Source organism: Acartia tonsa, chromosome 3 (assembly GCF_053477335.1).
Source record: "Acartia tonsa isolate MP-2025a chromosome 3, ASM5347733v1, whole genome shotgun sequence".
Taxonomy (NCBI): domain Eukaryota; kingdom Metazoa; phylum Arthropoda; class Copepoda; order Calanoida; family Acartiidae; genus Acartia; species Acartia tonsa.
The window spans coordinates 23,887,502-23,909,879 of NC_137262.1; the positions used below are offsets into that span (position 1 = coordinate 23,887,502).

The window sequence follows — 22,378 nt, forward strand, 5'->3', positions numbered from 1 at the left end:
CCACTACAATGGTTATTAAATAAACCTGATCAAAATCAAAATCTAAAGTTATTCTGATGTTTTCCATATGTTCATTAATTCATACAAAAAATATTGTTATTATAAAACGCATTTTTTGTATTGGTAATATTTTATGCAATTTCATAAGGAATTACAAATCTCTCACGGCTGGACTAGACCAATGCTCTGAAAATTTGTACCAGCTCTTTTTTAGCCCATATGGCGGGGAGGGTGTGTATGGGTTTGATAAGGAAAATTAGAACCTAAAAACACCTTCAGATGCACTTCCCCAAAGTAAAGTTTGTGGAAAGGGGCTGCATCCCACACCCATCTAGTTCTAGGTGCCCAACCTATTAGCTAAGGGCGAAGAATTATTTAGTTTAGTCAGTAAAGTACTTATTCTGAAAAAAGGATTTTAGATTAGCATAAGATAAGCATATAATCATTACATTTTAATACTTCTTATATAATATATTCTAGAATATGATTATTATAATATTATATTTTATAAGATCACAGATTTAATAACATGCAACAGAAAATAGTGTGCCATCACTCACGAAGGCTGTATAACATTTTCATTTTTCATATCAACACAGTCGCAAAATTATTGCTACAGCACAGACAAGCTTTCCCCTTTTTTCACTGTTCTTAAACAACCCATTCTAATTAACTAATATTGTATACATTTGCGAATATGAAACACAATGTTATTATGACAATATGCAGTTGTGATAGCATACTATAAAATTAATATACAATTCAATATCAATTTGATTTTATTCTTTAAAAAGATTTAAGTTATATAAGCGTTTTATGGGAATAGAAAAAGTTTTCTAGTTTTTTTTCAGGTTTTATACCTATTTATTTCAAATGATAAAAATTATCTACTTTACTTTAATTTTGTAAAATAAACAGTATGTTAAAGAAAATAATATAGAAAGCAAAAAGATTACAATTCTATGAAAACATTTCAAATAACACGCAACCTCTCGCAAAATTACTTATTCATTATTTGATGAACATCTTCCATTGGAGATTTTTTTACTTAAAACATTTTTCTGAAGTTTACCCGCGTATCTATACCATTGCGGGAGTCTCATCAATAGCCAGTCCATCAAAACTTTGGACAAGATTTACTGTGTAATCCTTATTGTCATCCTCGTTAGCTCCTTCTGAAGAGTCATTGGCAGCATCAGCTTCTACCATGTTCACGTCAATACTTTCATTTAAAGTTTTTCCCGCATTCTATTTTTAATTTGCTCATTGTAGTTCGACAAAAAAATCTTTCAAATTAATTAAAACCTTGAAAACAATATACAAGAGTTGGTTGATTAATTTATATCATATTTTAAGTAATAAGGCATTACCTTAATTTCTTATATGAAAACTGTCACTTACCGCATCAATCTTAGGGGAAAAAATTAAAAGTATACAAGTCAATTTATATAAGTTATCTACAATCATTCTCTCCACACCACCTATATGTAAGCAATCTTTAATAAGCAAATTTTCCTGTTGATTTGGAAACTCTGGCATAACCTCTCTAGCCATATTGAGACTGATGTTGAGGCTGGCCTCCTTGGTGGCCAACCTCCTACACTTCTCCACCATCTCCTCGCATCTTCGCGTGTTGGCCTGAATACATTGCACCTCCTCTTTGAAGCCTCTCAACAACTAAAATCATAGTTAAATTGATGCGTTATTCTTCTAAGATTAGGGCGGCTACTAATCCTTCTGGGTAAAATGTATTCCGAGCGAAAATACTTTAGAAACACCATTCCGTTATTGCATTTTTAATTTACGTAAGGCAAAAAAACAAAAAATCCAGTCATTTTGTATTGCATCATGCCATGCCTTATACTAATACAGGCACGATTAAAGGGGTGTTTAATTTCAGCGCCAATTTCCTATCTTCAGTGAAGACAAAAAATATTTAGTTGTTGTATGTATAATGTAAAATAATGTATATATTATATCTAATTTAAGAAAAGTTTTTAAAAAAGGTTGACCTGAATTCCCTCTTCCATTTCAGTTGTAAACAGCACTCCTTGAAAGAAGGGAAAATATTATTGATTTTTAAGCGAACTTTTTTAGATAAATGTCAAATAATAATTTAAGTTATTACCTATAGATTTAATAAAATACAAAATATCCCTTCCTTAATTCAATCAAAGGAAAACTTTACCCTCAATAAATGCAGGAGATAAAAACACCAGTTTTAAATAAAAAAAAGGATTTTTGATTTACTAACTGACGGACGACCAGCTTACTGCAGCCATAGAGAAGCTCTGCTATTATACACAAACTAACCTGACTTTACTCTCTTGATAAAATCTTGAATTTTACTCATTAGTTCTTCTGCTATTTCATGAGCATTTTCTCTATTTATTGCAATTCCTAAAGTTGATACGACTCATTTTTGTGTTTAAATTAAAATAATATACAACAGTAATCAAATCAATTTGTGGAAATAAATCAACAACTAAATGAAGCGAAACACAGAAAATATTTTTAATCAAACACCCAGCTGCAGTGTAACTAAATGAAGATCAGATGCTCATTGATCATGGACATCTTCAAAAAAAATGTGCGGGTTATCTTTGACAGACGCCTAGTGTAAATCAGTTTCTCACTTAGGACATTCCGATGCACATCAAATGGGTTAAATATTTGCTAATAAATACCTTTAATTTCAACATTATGCTTTATGTGATCTAGACTGTGTGACAGGGATCGTAACCGCTCCAAAGTATTATCAACTAGATGGGTAAGATTATCAACAGGTTGTTCGTTTTCACCAGGTAGTTTTTCAAGATACGGCGCCAGGGTTTTCAGAACAGCCTGTAAAAAAAACCTAGCTTTAATATACAAAATGGAAGACCTACTCATGGATTTAAAGGTTCAAAGAAAAGAGTTGCTTCGCCTCTAAAAAAGTTGAAACTTTGTTAAACCACATAAATTTTATTAGAAGGGAAGGTTTCGTGATTTAATGCTCAAAATAAAAACTAAGAAAAATACAAATAAAATTAAAGCGGGTGTCATGGTTGGGGGATCTATATAAGTACATTGTACAATTACATACACTAGTTATCGAGAAGCTGCAATACTAAAAATAATACACTCTACCTGTAAGTCTGCTACTAAATTAGCCTCTTCCAACTGTTCTTGTTTCTTGAGAACTATCTGTCTCTCCTCTTCTAATAATCTCCAACTGGCTATTAGCTTCTCATTGCACTCCTTAATTGAGAGTTAATATTCCTCCCAATTTTCTTGACAGTCATAATAACTTTCAGGGGGAGAAAGGATTGTGCATTCACGGTTCACCTAACCCCAATGTCCTCTCACTTATTTATTCAAGAAGATAAGATCGAGTGAGGACTTTCCCAACATAATTAAAAATCTCCCAGTTAGAGAATGAACCTAATCAAAGTTTTGAATTTTAAGGGTGAAAATTAATTTCTTGAGCAAGACATTTATGAACAAAGTTACCTAATATAATTTTGAAATGAACACAAATATACTACAGACAATAAACATCCTATTGCTTTTGCTATCGTCTATTCGAACAATTAAGAATTACCTTAGTTATTTTCTTATCAGCTTCGCTTGTAACATGTTTCATAAATAAACTCTGAATATACCTTTGGTATGCCTGATAAATATTAAATGAATAAGTTTAAGTTAAAAGAGACCCTTTAAAATGTTGGCCAAAAAGAAAGTATCTAGTCCAAAGGCTGCTTATTTCAAAAAGAACATTTGGTCCAAAAAATTTGCATGCAGAAAAGTTTTAATAACTATTTTAAGATCTATAGTATCAGTATGTTATAACTGCATACTTGAAAAAAAACATGGATTTTTAAGTTCATAAGTAGCACAATAATCACGGAAATTTGACGTAGCATATGATGTGCATATTGTAAAGGGAAAACAAGTGAAAATTGTAAACTTATCAGCTTTCCTGTTCCATGAGCTTTTCAAAATCTGAATCTTCCGACTCCATAATTGTTCCTTCAAGTATTGTTGCATTTCCACCTGGAACATTTTATTTTAGTTTTAAAATAAATCCTATCATGTTTTTAAATATCCTCAACAATTACACATTATGACAAAAACCACCAAGATATGCCTTAATTACAAATATTCTTGTAAATCAAATTACCAAACATACATTAAGGCGACTGGATTCTTGTAATTTTAAGTCATTTCGTGTAAAATTGAGAATAATACGCTTTTATAAAAAAAAAGGGATAAAAACCAGAGAGAGAGGGGAAAATGGGCTGTTTATTCCACTAGTAACCAAAGTTTTATAATAACGTTTTCTTATTCGTTGGCTTAACAACTTTGGGGACTTTAATTAATTTTCATTGGTTGATTTATTGAGTTGAGTGTTCAAACGTTTCAACCACTAATTTTAATGTACAGAAGGAGTACTTTTGTGCACACCATCATTAGGAATGTACACAAATTTATCCCTTTAGATCCCTGGATAAAAACAATACCAGGTTTTTTTTTGTAGTTATACCTTTCATGATGGTACCCGGACAACTGGATTTTCGTGTTTTCTGGACTTGCAACGCAGGTTTTCTACAATTTTTTTTATGTAATTCTATTGAAAACAAAAAGTAAGAACGCCCTATTAAAAAATAAAACACGTCAATTATGCTTATGTCAGGCCCAATGTGGATCGAATTTAAAGTAATTGTAATTGGCCTGCAATTTATCATATTAACAACTTTAGGCCCGCAGGGTTAAAGCGGGAAAAATTGTCTAACCTTTTTTCAGGGGTGTATATTCTGTACAAGATTTATTTTTTTTCCCCGGCTACAAAATTTTTTATTTCCCCCCCCCCCCCTAGTTTTTTCTCACCAAGTAGGGAGGAAAATGGAAAAATATTTAAAGAACTCTATATTTTATTTATTTTATCCCTCCTACCACACATTTTTTTAGTTTTTTTCACCAAGGAGGGGGGGTGGGGGTGAAATGGAAAAAATGTTTTAAGTTTTCTTATTTTTTTTACATATTTTCCCCTCCAACCACTTATTTTTAAATTTTTTCCCCCCTCCTGAGCCGGGGATCCCATGTAGAATATACACCCCTGCCTTTTTTTCAATTTAAATCAGAAATTAAAAAAGAGTGGGGGAGTGCTCGACAGGCACTTATTAGAAAAGAATCTATAATCTACAAAATTGAGATTTATCAAAGGATAATGACTTAAATCAGATGAATAAGACAAAATCTGGTTAATGTTCTTTAAGTGTTTACTGTTTATTCTTTGCTTTGACGATACAACGTGTATTATATATAGGTATACAATACCTGGCATGAAAAGAAGTCTTTCCAGGGAAGGCGGGCTTAGGCATAAGAAATTTTTCTTTCAGAGAAACACAAGGATCAGCAATAGTTTCATTAAGACCAGCAGGGACTTGAGTCTTATTGACACCAACGATTTGACTGGCGTCCCAGGAATCCAGGATTGTTTGGGATCCAGCATCTTCACCTTTAAATTCAAAGTATTCAGACTAAGCCATTTGTAACATGTTTTTTTTTCATGATTAATCAGGTTCGAATACAGAAAATTGTTTTGCCTCCACTTAATTTTCCACCAATAAAAAAATGGTATATCATTAATGAAAACCAAACATATTTAACCCTGTACCTGTCGGGGTGGAAACCCCACGTTTTGGGGGGAGAACACTTGTATCGGGGGTCTGATCTCTTTTCTCTTCACTTCCAAGTTTCTCTGGTCTATCCTGCCGAGACCTACCAGCAGCTGCTGGACCTTCATTGCTCGATTCTATTTTTGGGGTAAAAAATAATGGTAAAGGTCAGGTTATATTGCATTTTTTGAAAAACCTGCAAGTCAAATAGGTATTCGTATTCGCAATAGCAAAATCGAATTCTGTTATTATTTATTTTTCCCAATCCTGATGCTGATTTGTCAGTGCTTGCATCCTTTACTTGGTCTGGTGTCGTATCCTGCAAGTAAAAATGCATATGAGATAACTTTCAAAGGGGTAGTTACAAGAAGTGCATTTAAACTTGAATTTAGTGAACTGCATATTTTTTTTCTCTTCAATAGCTGAAACTACATCTATGGGACTAATATTTGAAAGAATTTAAATTTTCTACCAGGTAGTATTAAAAATATCACGACTTAAAAATAATTTTTTGGATATATTCATCTTATATGGCTATCCTGTTTTCACAAAAACAGCATGATGACTATTTTGGTGGTGCCTAATTGATTATTAATTATTGTAATAATATGTGTTAGATGGTATTCTGGTAACTTTTACTTGCAATCAAACTTTTTAAATGCACTTCATGCAACTACCTCTTTTCCTTATTCAAACTAATGAGGTTTGTTTGTTTGTTGTCCCAATAGTGTAGTGGTTAGCGCACTACGCTGTGGTTGGGAGAAACCGAGTTCAAGTCCCCACATAAACTTTGCACTTGGTTGACAAATGCTGTTGCAATTTGTCAGAATATGATCACGCAACCTTCATTAAGATGCCCTAGGGTTGTAAGGGGGGAGATTTGTAGGAAGTTAGGATTCTACAAATCAAGCAGCTCTAACCATGCTTTCCCTAATCCATGCTCCTCGTATGAGAGTGCTATTAATTAGTGTAGCTTAATATGGAACACCTGCCAAAACTCTAGGCCAGGGTGATGTAATAATTGAGTAGCTTTAACGAGAATTGCGGGTCAGCTTGTAATGTAACATATAATACAATCAGCTGTACGCGAAGCTTACCAATCTAAGATTGGCCAAAGGATTCTCACTTCCAATCTCCGTGTGCATCTGAGTCCTAACTTCAGAGAATCATGGCTACAACAAACAAAACTAATGAGGTCATTCATTTCTACGTGTGATTTCTCTTTGGAGGGTAATGTGATGGTGAAGAGTTATAACCCTTTCCAGGAACTATAAAGCTACATTGTAAAGTAGAACCACATCGGTTCAACGGTTTGCGAGATCCTTCGGTAGAGACAAACAGAGATCCTGTTACTTTTATATAAAGATAAGGATGAACCTTAGGAGATTGTTTGCTTGTGTTCTTCTTTGAAGCCTCAATGGAACTGTTAGGTTTCTTAGCAGCTGTACCAAGAACTGGTTTAGGCTTTTGAACTGTTGAACTTGTACCTAAATGATAAAAGGGTGATTACATATTGTAGAGATCTCGTAATGAAGGCAAAAAAATATCGCAGCGACCTAAATATTCTTAAATATAATGTCAGTAGTGTTTATTACAAGATTAATTTTTTCCCGGCTACAAAATATTTAATTTATTTCCCTCCACTAGTTTTTACCACAAGAAGGGAGTAAAATGTTCTCAGAACTCTTTAAAGTTTTTATTTCCCATTACGTAAAATTTAAAAATTTTGCATAAGGATGGACATACTGTTGCTTTTTAACCCTTTAATGGTGTAAATAGGTCTCCATTAAACCAAATTGCGAGAACAAACATTATCCCATAGTTTCTTCGAATGGTTGAAAAGAAAGGTAGCATTGATTTTAATAGCATTTATGCTTATTTTGGTTTCATTCAATTTTAAGTTCTCAAAGTTAGTGGTTTTTGAAGAGAAAATTTTCAAAATAATAATTTTCAATTAGGTATGCAATGACAAAATAATGATAAACTTACCAGGAGGATTTCTAAAAGACTTTCTCAGCGGCCCAGGAGCTAAACCTGGTTTACCTATATTAATAAATGAGTGATAAGTTAAAATAACAATTTTGATTTTTTTTTAAATGAAGAATTTTGTTTACATACCTACAGGATGTAAGAAAAATAAAATCAATAGGTAAGAAAATAATTCTAAAAGTACTTAACTACCTAAAATGTCTCCCTACCTTTTAATGTTGTTGCTGCAACAGGTTGCTTACTCTTGAAATGCAAGGAATTATTTACTACTTATGTAATAGAATAACTTTTATTTATAAGCATTCATGTTTACCTATTTACCAAATACGAATATCTAAACACACACACCTATATAAAATAATAATCAATCTGCAATTTAAATTAGGACCCTATTTTTTAATATTCTTATATTCTACAAAAGTTTAAGTGTAAATAAATTCCTTGGCAACTGATGCTGCTGTTGGTTTGAATAATCTGTTTCCAATAGATTGCTTCGGTTTCTCATCTAATATCCAGGATTATAATCATTTATGTGTTATTCAAAACAGCAAAACATTGAACATCCATAATCAGCGAAGCGAAGGGACCTTTATAGCAGGTGTTCAGTGTCACAATAAAAAGAAACAATGTGGGTGAATATTTGAGAACTCATAAAAAAACTAACAAAACATCATAACTAGGGTTGGCAATCCGAATCCGAATCCGCCCAATTTTGGAATCCGAATCCGGAATCCGTTTTTTAATAGCGAATTCCGGATTCTTAATTGGTAGGCTAAAATTACAAATACAAATACCAGTTTTTTTTCTGACAAAACTTATTTACAATGTGTCCACTGTCCATATACATAAAAAGTATTTTATTGTTTCTTCTTAACTACAGGTATAATGGTAGCTAGCATTCAAAGTTGCGTTTTTTTTGTAAGTATTTATTTTCATTTCACAGCTTTTCATGCTTCATTTATTTTTTTAAAAAGCCTTTTAAAATACTGCTAGAATCCGGAATCCGAATCCAAAATCCGCTTAAATTAAGAATCCTGAATCCGCAAGGAATTCGCCACTTTTTTGACGGATTCTTTTAAGAATCCGGCCCAAAAATTCGACGGATTGCCATCACTAATATATACCTAATATCTTTTAAAATCTGGTTCGATTCTCGGAAGTGAATTATAGAGAACATCAAGAACATTAATTTTAAAAAAAGATTGGTCCCATAATTATTTTTTTAAAGCCTTTTAAAATATTGCTAGAATCCGGAATCCGCCAAAAATAAGAATCCGAAATCCGCAATTTTTTGGACGGATTCTTGTAAGAATTCGAATCCGGTCCAAAAAATAAGACGGATTGCCATCCCTAATCATAACAATAAAAAACTGTTTTAAGGCATGAATGACAGGCTCACGGACCAAGTAAATGTTGTTGTTTTGGCTGCTCATAGTCAGTTTCCGGTCCGGGTAGTCATCAGTGGGGTGAGGGGGGGGGCGTGGGCTTATGGTGGGGGCTCTGGAGGGGGGCGTTGGAGGGGAGGAAGGCTTGTGAAACTTGGATGGGAGGAGAGGAAGGCAGCTACATGGGTGGGATTTTGCCAGAGGTCCATAGGAGTAAGATTTGTAGGATTATTTGGGCATGAAAAGAGGTGCTGGACTGTTTCTGGGGTAGGATTAACAGGACAGGATGGGCAGTTGGGGGTAAGAGAAGCGTTGATGGAATGGAGGTAGCTTTGGAGTTTAGGACAATAGTTGGATCTTAATTGGGAGAGGATGGTTCTGTAGTGCCTGGGGAGTTGGATTTCGGAGGGGTTGATGTCAGGGGGAGCTTGATTAAGGACAGGATTAGGGGGGTAAGAATTTATGGCTTGGGTGACAGCTGAGGTGTGGAGTCTGGAGATTGTGGATTTGTAGTTTGTGGGAAGGAGGGTGTTGTCGGGGGAAAGAAAAGGTTGGAGAGTAGGAAGGAACATGGATTGAAGGGTGGATTTTTTGGATCTAGGGCCAGGGGGGGTTGTGACGTTGTGGAAGGATGGGTGGGAGGGGCGGAGGGAGGAGGCCAGGTATTGGGAACAAAGAAGGGAAAGGTGGTTCCGTACTGGTAGGATTTTGGTTTCTTGGTGGAGGTGGCTGATGGGAGATTTTTTAGTGGAACCAGTACAGATGCGGAGGGCTTGGTTTTGGAGGACTTGGAGTTTGTCAATGTTGTTTTTGGAGGTGTTAGGGAACCAAACAGGACAGGCATAGGTGGTGATGGGGCGGAGGAGGGTGTTGTAGGTGGTGAGGAGAGTCTCCTTCTGGTGGCCCCATTTGGTGCCAGCCAGACATTTGAGGATTCTAAGGCGGGAGGAAATTTTTGAGGAAATGGTGGAGACATGGGAACTGAAATTGAAAAAGGTGTCAAAGGTAACTCCAAGGATTTTAGGGGTTTTCTCAAGGGGAAGGGTGGAGCCGTTGATTTGGACTTGAGGATGGAGGTTGGATTGGTGCTTGCGGTCAGAAGTGAAGAGAGTGACAGTGGATTTGTTGGGAGCTATGGAGAGGCCGTTGGTGGAGGCCCAGTCAGCGATTTAGGAGAGGTGGGAGTTGATGGATTCAACTGACTGGGGGATGTTAGGGGAGGAGTGGAAGGAGTTAAGGTCGTCGGCATAGGAGGAGGTGTGGGCAGGGGGAATGTGGGGGGCATCTGCTATGTAGAAGTTGAAGAGGACTGGGGAGATAACAGAGCCTTGGGGGACGCCAGTGTGGACAATTTTAGGAGAGGCATTGGTGTTTTGATAGGAACAGAAAGCCATCCTGCCACGCAAGTAGCAGGATAGCCATCTAATGATGTTGGGATGAAGGTTGGAGGAGGAGATTTTTTGGAGAAGGAGGTGGATGGGAATGCAGTCAAATGCTTTGGAAAGGTCGATGGAGGCAACAGTTGTGCGGCTGGGGGGGAGGTTTTGATTGAAGCCATTGGCAATGGTGGTGGAAAGGTTGAGGAGGGAGGAGGTGGTGGAGTGGAGGGGTTTAAAGCCGTGTTGTGAGGGGTGGGTGGAGAGGGATTGTTTAAGGTAGGGGAGGAGTATGCGTTCAAGGACTTTTGCTGCAGGACAGAGGAGGGAGATTGGGCGGTAGGAGGTGGAAAGGTCAGGGGGTTTACCAGGTTTGAGGAGGGCAATGATTTTGGATAGTTTCCAAATGGCAGGGATGTTGGCAGCGGAGATGGAGAGGTTGAAAAGTTTAGTGAGGTAGGAGATGCCATTTGGACCAAGGTGTTTAAGGTGAAGGATGTTAAGGTTGTCGGGGCCAAGTGCAGAGGAATTGGAGGAATTTTTAATTGCTTCAAGGACAAGGGCAGGGGTAAAAGGTTGGAAGTTTCTGTTGAGGTGGTTGCGGCGGCGGATTTTACGGATAATTTTTCTGGAGAAAGGGTTGGAAGTATGACGGGAGACAGAGGTGAATTGACTGGTGAAGGATTCGGCAATGTGGAGGTGGGAGGTGTGGACTTTGTTGTTGTTGAAGGAAATGGGTTGGTTGGAGGGAGGGGAGTTGTTTTTGCCGGAAAGGGACTTGAGGAGGGACCAGAATTTGGAAGGATTTGTTCTATGGTCGGATTTGGAAAGGGTTTCTTGCCATTTTTTGTTGGAATGTTGGTTTACTATTGAGGAGATTTGGTCATTAAGGATTTGAATTTGAGGATCATGGGGGTTGGTTTCTCTTAAGGAGTCTCTTTGCTGGATAAGGGGTTTATAAACAAGTAAATAAAATACTGGATATAACTTCATTTGGTGCAGGAAATCACAAAAAAATCTAGCGGTCTTGTGTTGTCTAAAGGCCTAGAAAATTATATTTTTCACAAGCGATACAAACGGACAAAAAATGTAAATTATAGAGTATCTGCGCTATTGCTAATACATATTAAAAGCATGCGAGATAACCATTAACCATGCTAGAAAGCTACCTAAACTATTTATATTTCTTCCAACTTCAATTGAAATAGGAGATATCAACGAAAAGGAAAACCTTATCGTAATATGATTTTAATAATTACCCTACGTATCACCTAGTTCCCAGGAATAAGGTATATCCAATAAGCAAAATAAATCTAAACTAATATTTAGGGCAAATGGAAAGGTCGTCAATTTAACGATGTGTTACCCCCCAACGACAGCTAAAAAACACGTGTAGGTTTCATGATTTTTCCCCGAATTAATTTCATTGTTGGTAGAAGCTGCCTAGTTCCGAACCTTAAGTAAGAATCTCAAAACTCAAAAATTACTGGTCCTGATAGATAGCACTTCTTTAAAAAAAAAACTTGAATTAGAATATTTTATCACATCTAAATCATTTAAAATGTTAAATATGTATATAAAGAATCTCAAAACTTCTTTCGAAAACCTTATATGTTTCTATGGAAACATACATTAGACAAATTGAATGATTAATAATCCCTGATTTTTTAGCACCATTCTCTTTATCATTACTCGATGACAAACTTTCCTTACCCGACATTTTTAATTATCTGTAATATTTTAAAATTATCAATGAATAGTCAAAATAAGAAAAACAATGAGTTTATTTCTGCAAACCATAATTTATTGTAACAATCACAACATATTAATTTAATATAATTCCATAAGTCATAAAATATTTAAGCGCATACAAGTTTTCTTAATCTTAATTAGTAACTTATACTAAAGCTTTGGCAGTCATTGAGCTGGTTGCTTTAAAAATAAAAATATTTTACATTTATATTTATATTTTAGTATTAATACCACACTAAAACCCCATGCAAATAATACATTTTTTAATATAACCTCAAAATCAATGAGACATTTAAAAATATTCTTTTTTAAAAATCTTAATATAAAGAGTCAAGTTTATAATAAGGACTTTTTGATACAAAGTTATACGTTAAAATGTCATTACTTCATTAAAGGATGCACTAAGGGTCAGGATATTTATGATTATAATTTCTAATCTAACCTATATAACTTATCTACACATTATTACTGAAGCAATAACTTACTAAGATCTAACCCTATACAAACAATAGATCAGTGGCGGGCATAACGATTAACTAGGATCGGGGAATATTCAAACGGGTAATACCTAGTTTTCGGATAGATAACAAACTAGATAACAAAAATATTCTGTCAAAATAAAACAAAATCCCATACAACAAAAGGCACTATTAGCATGTATTATCAAAATTTTGATGTTTTTAATTTTTAGTAGTTAAGAAAGCTCAAAGATTAATCAGTCATAAATCAGGTACCCAATGTTAATAATGAAAAGCATTTGGTTATTACAGTGTGTTTTTTTTTATGAGAACTTTTTTGAAAGCAATTTTACCCCACTGATAGTTATCAGAATTTTATGGTTAATGGCTTATTTTCTTCGTTTTTTAATGCAATTAATAGAACATTAAAAAAATATTACAGTTTTTGTTAAAAAAGTACAGTAAAATGTAAATTTCAAAACTTAGGTGTCAACATCTAAAAATGGTTTTAGCGCATTTTTCTTATGTTCAAATCTTCTACCTTTTGCAAGAATGGCTGAAAAACGCTTCAAAGTTGAGATCTAGAGCTAAAAATTGATAAAGATACTATTGGGGACATGTACTAGAATGAATCAAAGTTTGCAGGTCATATCTCAATCAGGGAGGTAGTACTGGCCCCCCAAAGTCGACTAATGAAAATCCAATTTTTTTCTTGCAAAGGGTAGAAGATTTAAACAAAAAAAAAATGCGCTGAAACCATTTTAGATGTTGACACCTAAATTTGAATTTTATATTTTACTGTACTTTTTAATTAAAAACTGAAATATTTTTTTAATGTTCTTTAAATTGCATTAAAAAACGGAGAAAATAAGCCATTAATCATTAAATTCTGATAACTATAAGTGGGGTAAAATTGCTTTCAAAAAAGTTCTCATAAAAAAAACACTGTATAATAATATTATAATAGTTTGGAAAATAAGGTCACTTTTATACATTAACAAAAAATGAGTAAATATAATGGAATGAAAATATAGCAAGTTTTTCTCTGAAGGAAATATAAATGTATTTTTATGAAAAAATAAATGGTTAGTAATATTAAACCTTTAGAAGGTCATTATAAATGTAATAATTAGTGAATACATAAAAAAGTATAGAAACAATACAAAAATATTTATAGAAAATATTAAATCAAATGATTTAATCTCGGTGATTTTCTTGGAGTATTAGCATCAATCCTGTGCATGTGGCCTCCAGCTTTCAGCTCCAGTCGTGTCCTGTGTGAATGTTTCCTCGGAGTTGACCGGTCTGAATGAGCCCTGCGGACCCTCTCGGCTCCGGGGGTCATATATCTATCTGCTGGTAAGGCAGGGCTTTCAGTTTTAAGGCTTCTGGTACGCGTTACTTGCGCAGTTAATACCTCGTGGGCCTCAGATGGATACCTAGGCTTCACTGGTTTACTGCTGGAGGTTTGATCAGAGTTTGACCTAATATAAATATATCGAATTAAAAAATTTTCATCAAAACAAAGCTATTCCTACCTATACATTTAAATACAAATAAAGCAAGGGGGAGGGGGGGCAGGGGGGCGACACATTTGCGTAAACCTGGAACATAGGCTTTATCTATGGACTGAGAGGATAGGTTATTTTAATTTAAGATAAAATCATTCTTATAGGATGAAATACCCGCAACTTTAAGATTTTTTGAATAGGCCTCCAGGTTCCAGAGCTCCAGGAAAAGAAAAAGGTAAATAAAGGGCAATGTTAACCATCATAACAAAGAAATAAAATATTTTTAACTTTGTAAAATACAAGTTTATTACCTAACATAAATTCATTAAGTGAGAAAAACTTAGTGCATTAGAACAAGCCTTGTAAGCTATAATATAATAAAATATATTTTTACCTTTTAATATTCGCGTGAATATTTTGACACTCTTTCAAAGGGCTCCTAATCTCATCCGCGTAGCCAATAGTCAAAAATCTTTTATCCTTCCTGCGATCTTTGATCTTAACTACAGTCTTGTTCTTGGTGACCCCATTGGAGGCTGACCGCTTGACAACAGCCTGCTGCTTACCATCTGACCTATCCTGTGCTACTTGCTTGTGAATAATACTTTGCTTGGTGGCAACGTTGGGGCTTCTCTTCTTTTTAATTACATTAGTGTTATATGAAGGACTTTTCCTTGGCTTCATTGTAGGTTTTAAGGAATTAGTGCTTGGGCTCTTATCTCTTGTTCTGTTTAGAGAAGCTGTGGTTGGTGCAGCATAATGTTTGTCGGATTCACGATGGTGTTGTGGGGCTAGACTCTTACGACCACCTGGTGTCTGTGGAGCCAAACTTTTCCTTCCACCTGGGGTGTGTGGCGCCAGACTTTTGCGTGGGGTACGGCCAGGGGTGGGAGGAGGTAGCAATAAATTTTTCTGGACAGGGCCGTTGCCAGGTCCACCGTAAGAAGTTCTAATACCTAAACAGATAAATTCTAATTAATATTATAATTGTAGCGCAATTTCATGGAAACATACAAAAGCAAGGAGGTAAAATACAAATACACTAACATTACTAAAAATCCCCCACTTATATGAAAAGACTAAAGATTAAATAGTCTTATGTATAAGTAACTTTACCCAGGGCCAGAAACGAAAAATATAAGATCACGCATTAATTATAATATAAAAAAACAGTCATACCTGTTAGTGTTTGTCTTCTGCTAGAAATTGGAGGCGGGTGCAAAGCCGGACTGGCGCATACACCCATTCTAGCCGCATTACTGGGCCGTCCACCGCCGCCACCCCGCACAGGAGTCATATTACTAAACTTATTGACAGAATCCAAAACACGGCCGCGGTTTTCCTTGCGGATTTTTACAATGGATGAGCGTCCGCATTGAGGAATTTTATTGGGGACAGGCAGTATATTGTTGAAAAATTCAGCACCATCCATCCATTCTTCTTCATCTTTAGGTGGGGTCACAGGTTCATTTTCATCAAGATTGGTTTCCAACACCTAATAAAGAGATTGGTAAAATAAGTGTATATCAATAAATAAACAGGCAGAAAAAAAGACAAGTGGTAAGTATATTTCATAAACATTTTATATTTTAACGGTTAACCATATAATCATACCTCTAAAAGTAACGGGATGTATGTCTGTCTAAATGCACCGAAAGCTCTAGCGATATGTATCTCCTTTACAGTGCAGCTTCTCATAGGTTTATAACTATTTGGGGGAGGAGGATAACACAACTTTCAATTCAAACTTAAAACTCCCCCCTTCCCAAGTTTGTTTTACTTTACAATATATTATCTTCCCATATATTATCCTTCAAAATTCCAGAGAAGGTAAATTTCAATATATAATTACCTGCTCTCTGGTTGATATGGACGGTACAGGTTCCGAAACGGTTCTTGTCTGACGGAAAGGCTCCTGCTCAATATCATCAAGATTAGCATACAAGGGGGGTTCTTCGGAAATGCGGGATGGTTTTCTGGCACTTGATTTAGCTTCAAATGAAGGCAAGGATCCAATTCTACGTTTGGCTTCTGCTTCCATCTTTTGAATCAGGTCTTTAACGCTCGAGTTTCGTCTTCTAAATAGTATTATTAAATTCTTGACAAAATATGTATAGGGTGCTTAATATCTTATAGAACAAGAATGAAAATCTTTAAAAATCGAATCTAACAACAGATTGGAATGGAACCAAAACACAACATTCATTTAAGTTCTAAAATTACCTATATGTTAGGATTTAGGTTTAAGGTTACAGGAATTAAACAATTGAATTATAAAAGATTTTAGAAGATCTTTTCACCAAACCTCAACTTTATTTGGACTGAAAACAACTCTCGGTATACACACAAAAAATAACAAAAATACCTTAAGCTGGCTCTAGAAGATACATCTCTGGATAAATTCTCATAAATAGGCTCCACCGGACCGCCAGTACGGAACTCAAAGGCAGACGACTGCCGCCTAAGATTTTCCCTCTGCTGAGGTACTGAATCCGGCTTAGCAAACTCGAAAGCAGAGGATTGCCGACGCAACTGACTTCTAGTCATAGGACTGACTGAATTGGCCTGCATTTCAATCAATCTGCCAAAGGATACATTCGCCATTTTGTTGGCTATTTCCCCAACGTCAAGCCGACTATCCTCATTGAAACCACCATCAACACTGTCAACAAAAACATCTTCATCCATGGCAGATTCAGAATCCTGTCCCTCCCTACCAAATGATTGCTCTATCAACTCTTTAATGTCTTGTCTAAGACGTTGTAAAGACTCAGACTGGCGGGTCATGGACCTAGTTTCAATATTACTAGGCGACATTGGACTTTCTGGATTCTGTCTGTTTGGCTGTCGCAAAGGTGTGCCAATTTCTGGACGCTCCTTCTTGAAGCTTTGACGGACAACAACCTTGCCGTTAGGACCAGTCATCATAACAGGACTTGCACTAGGCTTCTCTAAACCAGAAGAAGTTGAATTTGGTCTTCCCCTTGCAAGTCTACCTTTAATTTCACTATCTCCTAGTCTTGGTGTTAGAGGCACCTTAGTGTTGGGTGAAGCTTTGTTAACAGTATATTTAGGTAAAGTAGAACGGCCCCTCTCCTTAGGACTAACACTTGAACTTTCCCGCCTTTCTTTCTCGCTGCTACGGCGGCGAATAGCGCCTATCCTTCGTTGTGATGGTGATCTAGGCTTCTTACCCTCATTGGATCTACGTTTTACTTGATCAAGCTTCTTAGCTGCCTGTCTGGGCTCTGTTGTCAAAGTTCCGTTGGCTAAAGCTGCTTTATACCTGACATGAAAAAAAAATCAGAAAATAACTCCAGTTTAACATAGATACGACCAGACAACACTAAGCATAATAAATAATAATATGCTTTAGATACAAGGACAAGGCATAATGCGAAATTAACCTACTTTAAGTACATATTTACATTATATACAAACATTCTCAGGTTAGTTGACGAGAAGCTGCGCTAAAGACAATTTCAAACATTTCTAATTTATGAATTGGAAATTGAAGAACCTTACAAAGCTTTTAATTTACCTCTCCTCAACAGATTCCAAGTCAAGATCAGAATTGTGGTTATCCTCTTGAATCCTAAGGCCAGCCTCTAGTCTCTGGGTCTCAGCTTTAAGTTGTTGATATTCAGCCTTTACTTCTGCATAATCATTCTCAAACTGAGAACTAGTGTAGGTCGAGTTTTGAGAATCAAATTGGTCCTCTTCCATCTTTTCCTATTAAAAAAAAATCAGGTTTTATGTAAAGGAAACATGAAGGAAAAAATAGTTAACATATAAGAAATAGGTAGGTAGTTCTGCAAAAAAAAATTAAAAAAAAAACACATTTACTTAAATTTTTTTTTACTGCTTTCAACTATTGAAATTTTCCAAAACTTGTGGGACTTCATATCTTTAACACCCCCCCCCCCCTTTTCTTGGAACTCTTGCAATGATATAATATACCTGTGTTTCAGAAAGATTGATGGTTGAAGAGTTATCAAAAGTATTAGTGGACACAGAAGGTGAAGCTGACACTGACTGCAGCCGTGGCGAGACTCTCATCCCAGCCACTACACGAGCTCGTAAATTCGGTGTAAAAGCTAAATCTGCATGCACGGTGAAGGATTCTTTTTGTTGCTGTTGCTTCATTTCAGACTTCTTTCTCTTGAATTTCTTCATGGAAAAGGTTCTCGTTCGCATTTTGGGTGTAAATGTAGATTCAAAGGTTCTCTTCTGGGATTTGTTGGTTGGTGACTGTTTGTGCTCCCCGGAGGCCTTGCGCTTAGTAGAATATTTACGGGGCGAGTGGTCCGGCGTCTGGCTGAAGATAGATGGGGTTGTGTAATCATGAGTGGTTGACGCAGAGCTACGCGATGGGGTGTTAGACCTAACCAATAACAATGCGTTGTTTTTCTTAGGTATTAATTACATTTAGACAGGGACAGGGATAGATCTCTGAGATAAAAAGTTATACCAACAATATTTTTAGTCTACAATTAAAATCCAATGTTTGACCCTCTTAGGCATAATAGGTATTGTATTATATCTATAATTTCAAACATTGAAGTATTTAAAATAAAAAATATCTAAAGATCTGTCCCTATCCATGCACATAAGTTAAATCTTTAAAAAAAATGTTTTATTTGTTTTGAGTAGCAAAGCTTGTAAAGAAGTAAACTTTTTATTTTCAAGTCACGAAACCTTTAAATACAAAATAAGTATATCTATGAGGTTATTACCTAAGGGACAAAGTTAAATACGGAATAACTGCGCAAAATCATAATTTTCTTATTACCTAGCCATGGCTCTGATACCCTTGTTGACAACAGACAACACTCTAGATAGAGAACCTGACCTTCGTCTCTGACGTTTCTTGGCTTTACGCTCACTGGGACCAAGACAATCTTCATCTACAACAATTGAAACAAGGATGATTTTAAAATAAAATAAAAACAACTTTTCAAATTAATTTGAAAAAAATAGTAATCTTCTTTAAAATATGAAAATGTTGTTTGAACAATAGGAAAGTATCTGCATATCAAAAGCATAGAATTCGCATAGGTATCATTTTTAGTGAGATGTTGCGACAATCACAGAATCGTTAGGTATATAATAGCTACGCTAAATTAAACAAAAAATAATCTGACAAACCTTTTTTTATTCTTATGAAGAAAAAAAATATATTTTAAGTTACATTTTATCTAATAAAAATTACCTAAATTGTCTTCAGAAGTACTGTAACCTCTATTTGAAATTGCTGCGTTATATTTCTCAAACAAATTTTCAGGTAGATAACCAATCTAAAGTGTATTTAAAATATATTTAGTAAATATCACGAAAGATAAATTAACACAATGCATTTTAATCCTTTTTTACATATTTGTTTTAAGAATTCCATGAAACACTATGATGAAAAAAAACCTTCTGTTGATTAAAAGTTCAATAGTTACTAGGTTTGAGACCAAGCAATTAAAATTCAATTAAAGTACCCAAAGATTTTGAGCCAACGAGTAAGATAATGTGGTTTGAATATTAAAACTTTTGGTTCCAATGTAATTTAAAGTCCCCCTCCTTGTTATAACCTTACCTTGGATGCATTCTTGATAATAAATTCAACAATAGCTGTGTGTAACTTTAGTTCTTGGTCAGGGGGTGGCACTGAAGACATTTTCTTGTCTTTTGATACCAACTTATCCTGAAAAATGCCACTTTCATTATTACAAATAGACGCTAGACTCTAGGCAAGGCCAATTACCTAAATTAACTAAAAAAAACAATATAACAGTAATTGAAAAGGCTAAAAAGCCACACTTATAAAAAGGACAGCTACATTTTCAAGTAGCACAGCAACAACCTGATTTCATATCTTAAGAATTTAAAGTAAACGGTTGTACGGTAATAAGACATTATTTTATTTCCAAATAAAAGCAAATAGGTATAATGAATAAATACATGCAAAAAAAATAATTTTCTAGAGTTTCTATTTGTGATTGTGTAAAAATGTTGTAGAACCCCAATAAAACTGGACAAATGTACATTCAATTTTAAGTAACTGCAAATACCTGCATAGGAAATAAGCTGGGTGTTAGAACAATGGCAAGGTTGGACGCGTTCATCTTGTTGACCTCGCTGTTACTGGCCATGTTGGCCAAGTGTCTGGCCAGGTACGACAAGCAGGACAGGTGCAGGGAGGGTAATAACAGTAAACACAACAATAGACTAGATTCATCCTAAATTAGGAAAAGATTTAAGTAAAACGCATAATAGTATATTGGTGAAGTAAAGGGGAGGGGGTGGGTTGGAGAAATCACAGTCTTAACAAAAAACACAAACTCTTATCCCCCCACCCCTATTTTGGAATCAAATGAAATGCTGAAAATCTTAATATTTGAGTTCCTCTGTGTGCAGGTGCACATATGTTTCTCCTCTCTTCCTTTACAATACAGTTATCAAAATATAAGACTTATTAATACTTTTACTATACAAACATTAATAAAACTATCTTAATACCTTATTCATAGCCTCTACAAGGACAGAATGGAGGTAGGTTGGTATAACAGGTACAGGTAGCTCTCGCAAGAATTGTTTCAGCAAGCTGGCAACATCCAGCACTGAGGGACTTGGATCCACACGATCCAGGTCAACTTCTGTAGTTTCTAGTTCCCTAAATAACAAGTTTTGAATTAATCCAAGTTATTGCAATATTCTTTATATGTATAAATTACCCATATAATCAAATGAAAAATCGAAATAACATCAAATAAAAGTTCTTTGCCATGGCACGTGTCTACTAAAAAATGCAGGGGGGCGAATGAAACTAAAAATATTCACCTACTTATTTTTGATTTTTAAAAATAAAATGGATAATAATAATAGATTTAGTAGGTATGAAATTATATAGGCCCAATTTTTTTTTAATTCGAAGAACCAACTGAATATGCATAGGCCGAATAATACAAACTAAAGCATTTCTCTAGAATTTTACTTACTTTCGAATGTTTTTCTGCCTTGCAGCGGATCCTGCCAGCCTGTAGATACCCACACTGTTCAGGTGCTCCTCAATGTATTGGCAAGCATTCACCATAAACTTCGGAACAAACAGGTCTGTGTTCTCGTCAACTTCGACAAATAAAGTCGAAAGGTCTGTCAATCTTTTTCCAAACACTCGACCTAAAAAAAACAATATTGAAGAACATTCACACGAAATTCAGCAATCTATCTTCAAAGAAAGCTAAGAAAACAGATTTTTTTCATATAGAAGTTTATAGAAGCATTAACCTTGAGTTTATTCTCAAAATTCAAATAAAAACCAGAGATCTGACAATAGACTATAAATTGAAATACTATCCCAAAGATGATAAAATATTTTCCCTTCTTTTGATTGAAATTATTGGTTGAAAATGTGGACAATAAAAGTTTTTATCCAACCGATCAAAATTCAACTAAAGTTCCTAAAGTTTCAATGCTATCGAAAACCAGCGTATTTACAGTCCAATGTCTCCTTACTCCCAGAGATGGGTTTTTGAAAGAATGCCGCGTTTTATTATGAGCAAAAATGGATTTAAGATAATTTATTTTTCTTCCAAAAAAAGCCGTACCAACAAAAACAAAATAATTAAATAAATAGTTGTATACTCTGTTAAAATCCTACGAGGCATTTTCATAATAAAACGCAGCATTCTTCTTTCAAAAACCCATCTCAGATATAAGTTAAAACTAATTTTCACATAAAAAATTCGGCGTACAAAGCTGAAGTCTTGGGGTAGCTGCATATCTAAAAAATAAAAAAAATACCTTGTTGTGCAGGAGTATTGGAACTGCCAGGAGTAGAAAATGGAACTAGTGACCGCTTGGCAGGTTTGGGAGTTTCCATCTTCGGCTGTAATCCTCGACTTCGTAACTCCTACAAACAAAATAATAAAATACCCTCAAATACCGCAGTAACAAGCTACAATTTTGTAGCAATATAAACTGAAATGACCGCATAAAAATTAAATAAAATGTCTTCAGTAGAAATAATAGTAGGTTATATTTTAAGAATTACTTAAATCTCATTTCATTCAATAAAGGGGAAACTAACAAAGTGTGTTTACCTTGAGAACAAGTTGATCACAAGTCTCCCTGTCGGCAAGACAAGCCACGTGTCGACTCATATTCAACTCTTTCATTCAATTCAATCAGCTAAGAAAAATAGCTTCGTTTTCTAGTACATATTTATTCTTGTTAGGTATTAAACTACAAAAAGCTCGC

General features: G+C 35.1%; 2 protein-coding genes across 8 annotated transcripts; both read right to left on the minus strand.

The window, feature by feature from the left end:
* Positions 1 to 401: 401 nt before the first annotated feature.
* Positions 402 to 12,146, minus strand: LOC145313696 (uncharacterized). The gene is made up of 17 exons (XM_080153245.1): positions 12,070 to 12,146; positions 8,090 to 8,154; positions 7,859 to 7,892; positions 7,650 to 7,703; positions 7,038 to 7,147; positions 5,928 to 5,979; positions 5,660 to 5,797; positions 5,320 to 5,500; positions 4,526 to 4,587; positions 3,961 to 4,035; positions 3,584 to 3,654; positions 3,130 to 3,240; positions 2,688 to 2,844; positions 2,314 to 2,400; positions 2,013 to 2,050; positions 1,516 to 1,677; positions 402 to 1,248 (listed from the first exon to the last, which is right to left on the minus strand). Exons 1-17 carry the CDS (start codon positions 12,128 to 12,130, stop codon positions 1,081 to 1,083), a joined length of 1,626 nt encoding a protein of 541 aa, XP_080009371.1. The 5' UTR covers positions 12,131 to 12,146; the 3' UTR covers positions 402 to 1,080.
* Positions 12,147 to 12,192: 46 nt separating this feature from the next.
* LOC145313695 (uncharacterized) lies at positions 12,193 to 22,362 on the minus strand. Of its 7 annotated transcripts, none has more exons than XR_013877469.1 (16): positions 22,222 to 22,362; positions 21,923 to 22,031; positions 21,118 to 21,298; positions 20,639 to 20,792; positions 20,191 to 20,358; positions 19,716 to 19,823; positions 19,344 to 19,428; positions 18,924 to 19,038; positions 18,092 to 18,515; positions 17,673 to 17,863; positions 16,497 to 17,417; positions 15,984 to 16,209; positions 15,311 to 15,626; positions 14,526 to 15,087; positions 12,897 to 14,104; positions 12,193 to 12,342 (listed from the first exon to the last, which is right to left on the minus strand). XR_013877469.1 is itself a non-coding variant. In XM_080153244.1 (15 exons), exons 1-15 carry the CDS (start codon positions 22,294 to 22,296, stop codon positions 13,804 to 13,806), a joined length of 3,867 nt encoding a protein of 1,288 aa, XP_080009370.1. In that variant the 5' UTR covers positions 22,297 to 22,362; the 3' UTR covers positions 12,193 to 13,803. The 7 variants fall into 7 exon arrangements, 4 of the variants coding, with proteins under 4 accessions (XP_080009370.1, XP_080009368.1, XP_080009367.1 ...); XR_013877467.1 differs by having other exon boundaries at positions 12,193 to 12,435; positions 12,799 to 14,104; XR_013877468.1 differs by having other exon boundaries at positions 12,755 to 14,104.
* Between the last annotated feature and the right edge of the window lie 16 nt (positions 22,363 to 22,378).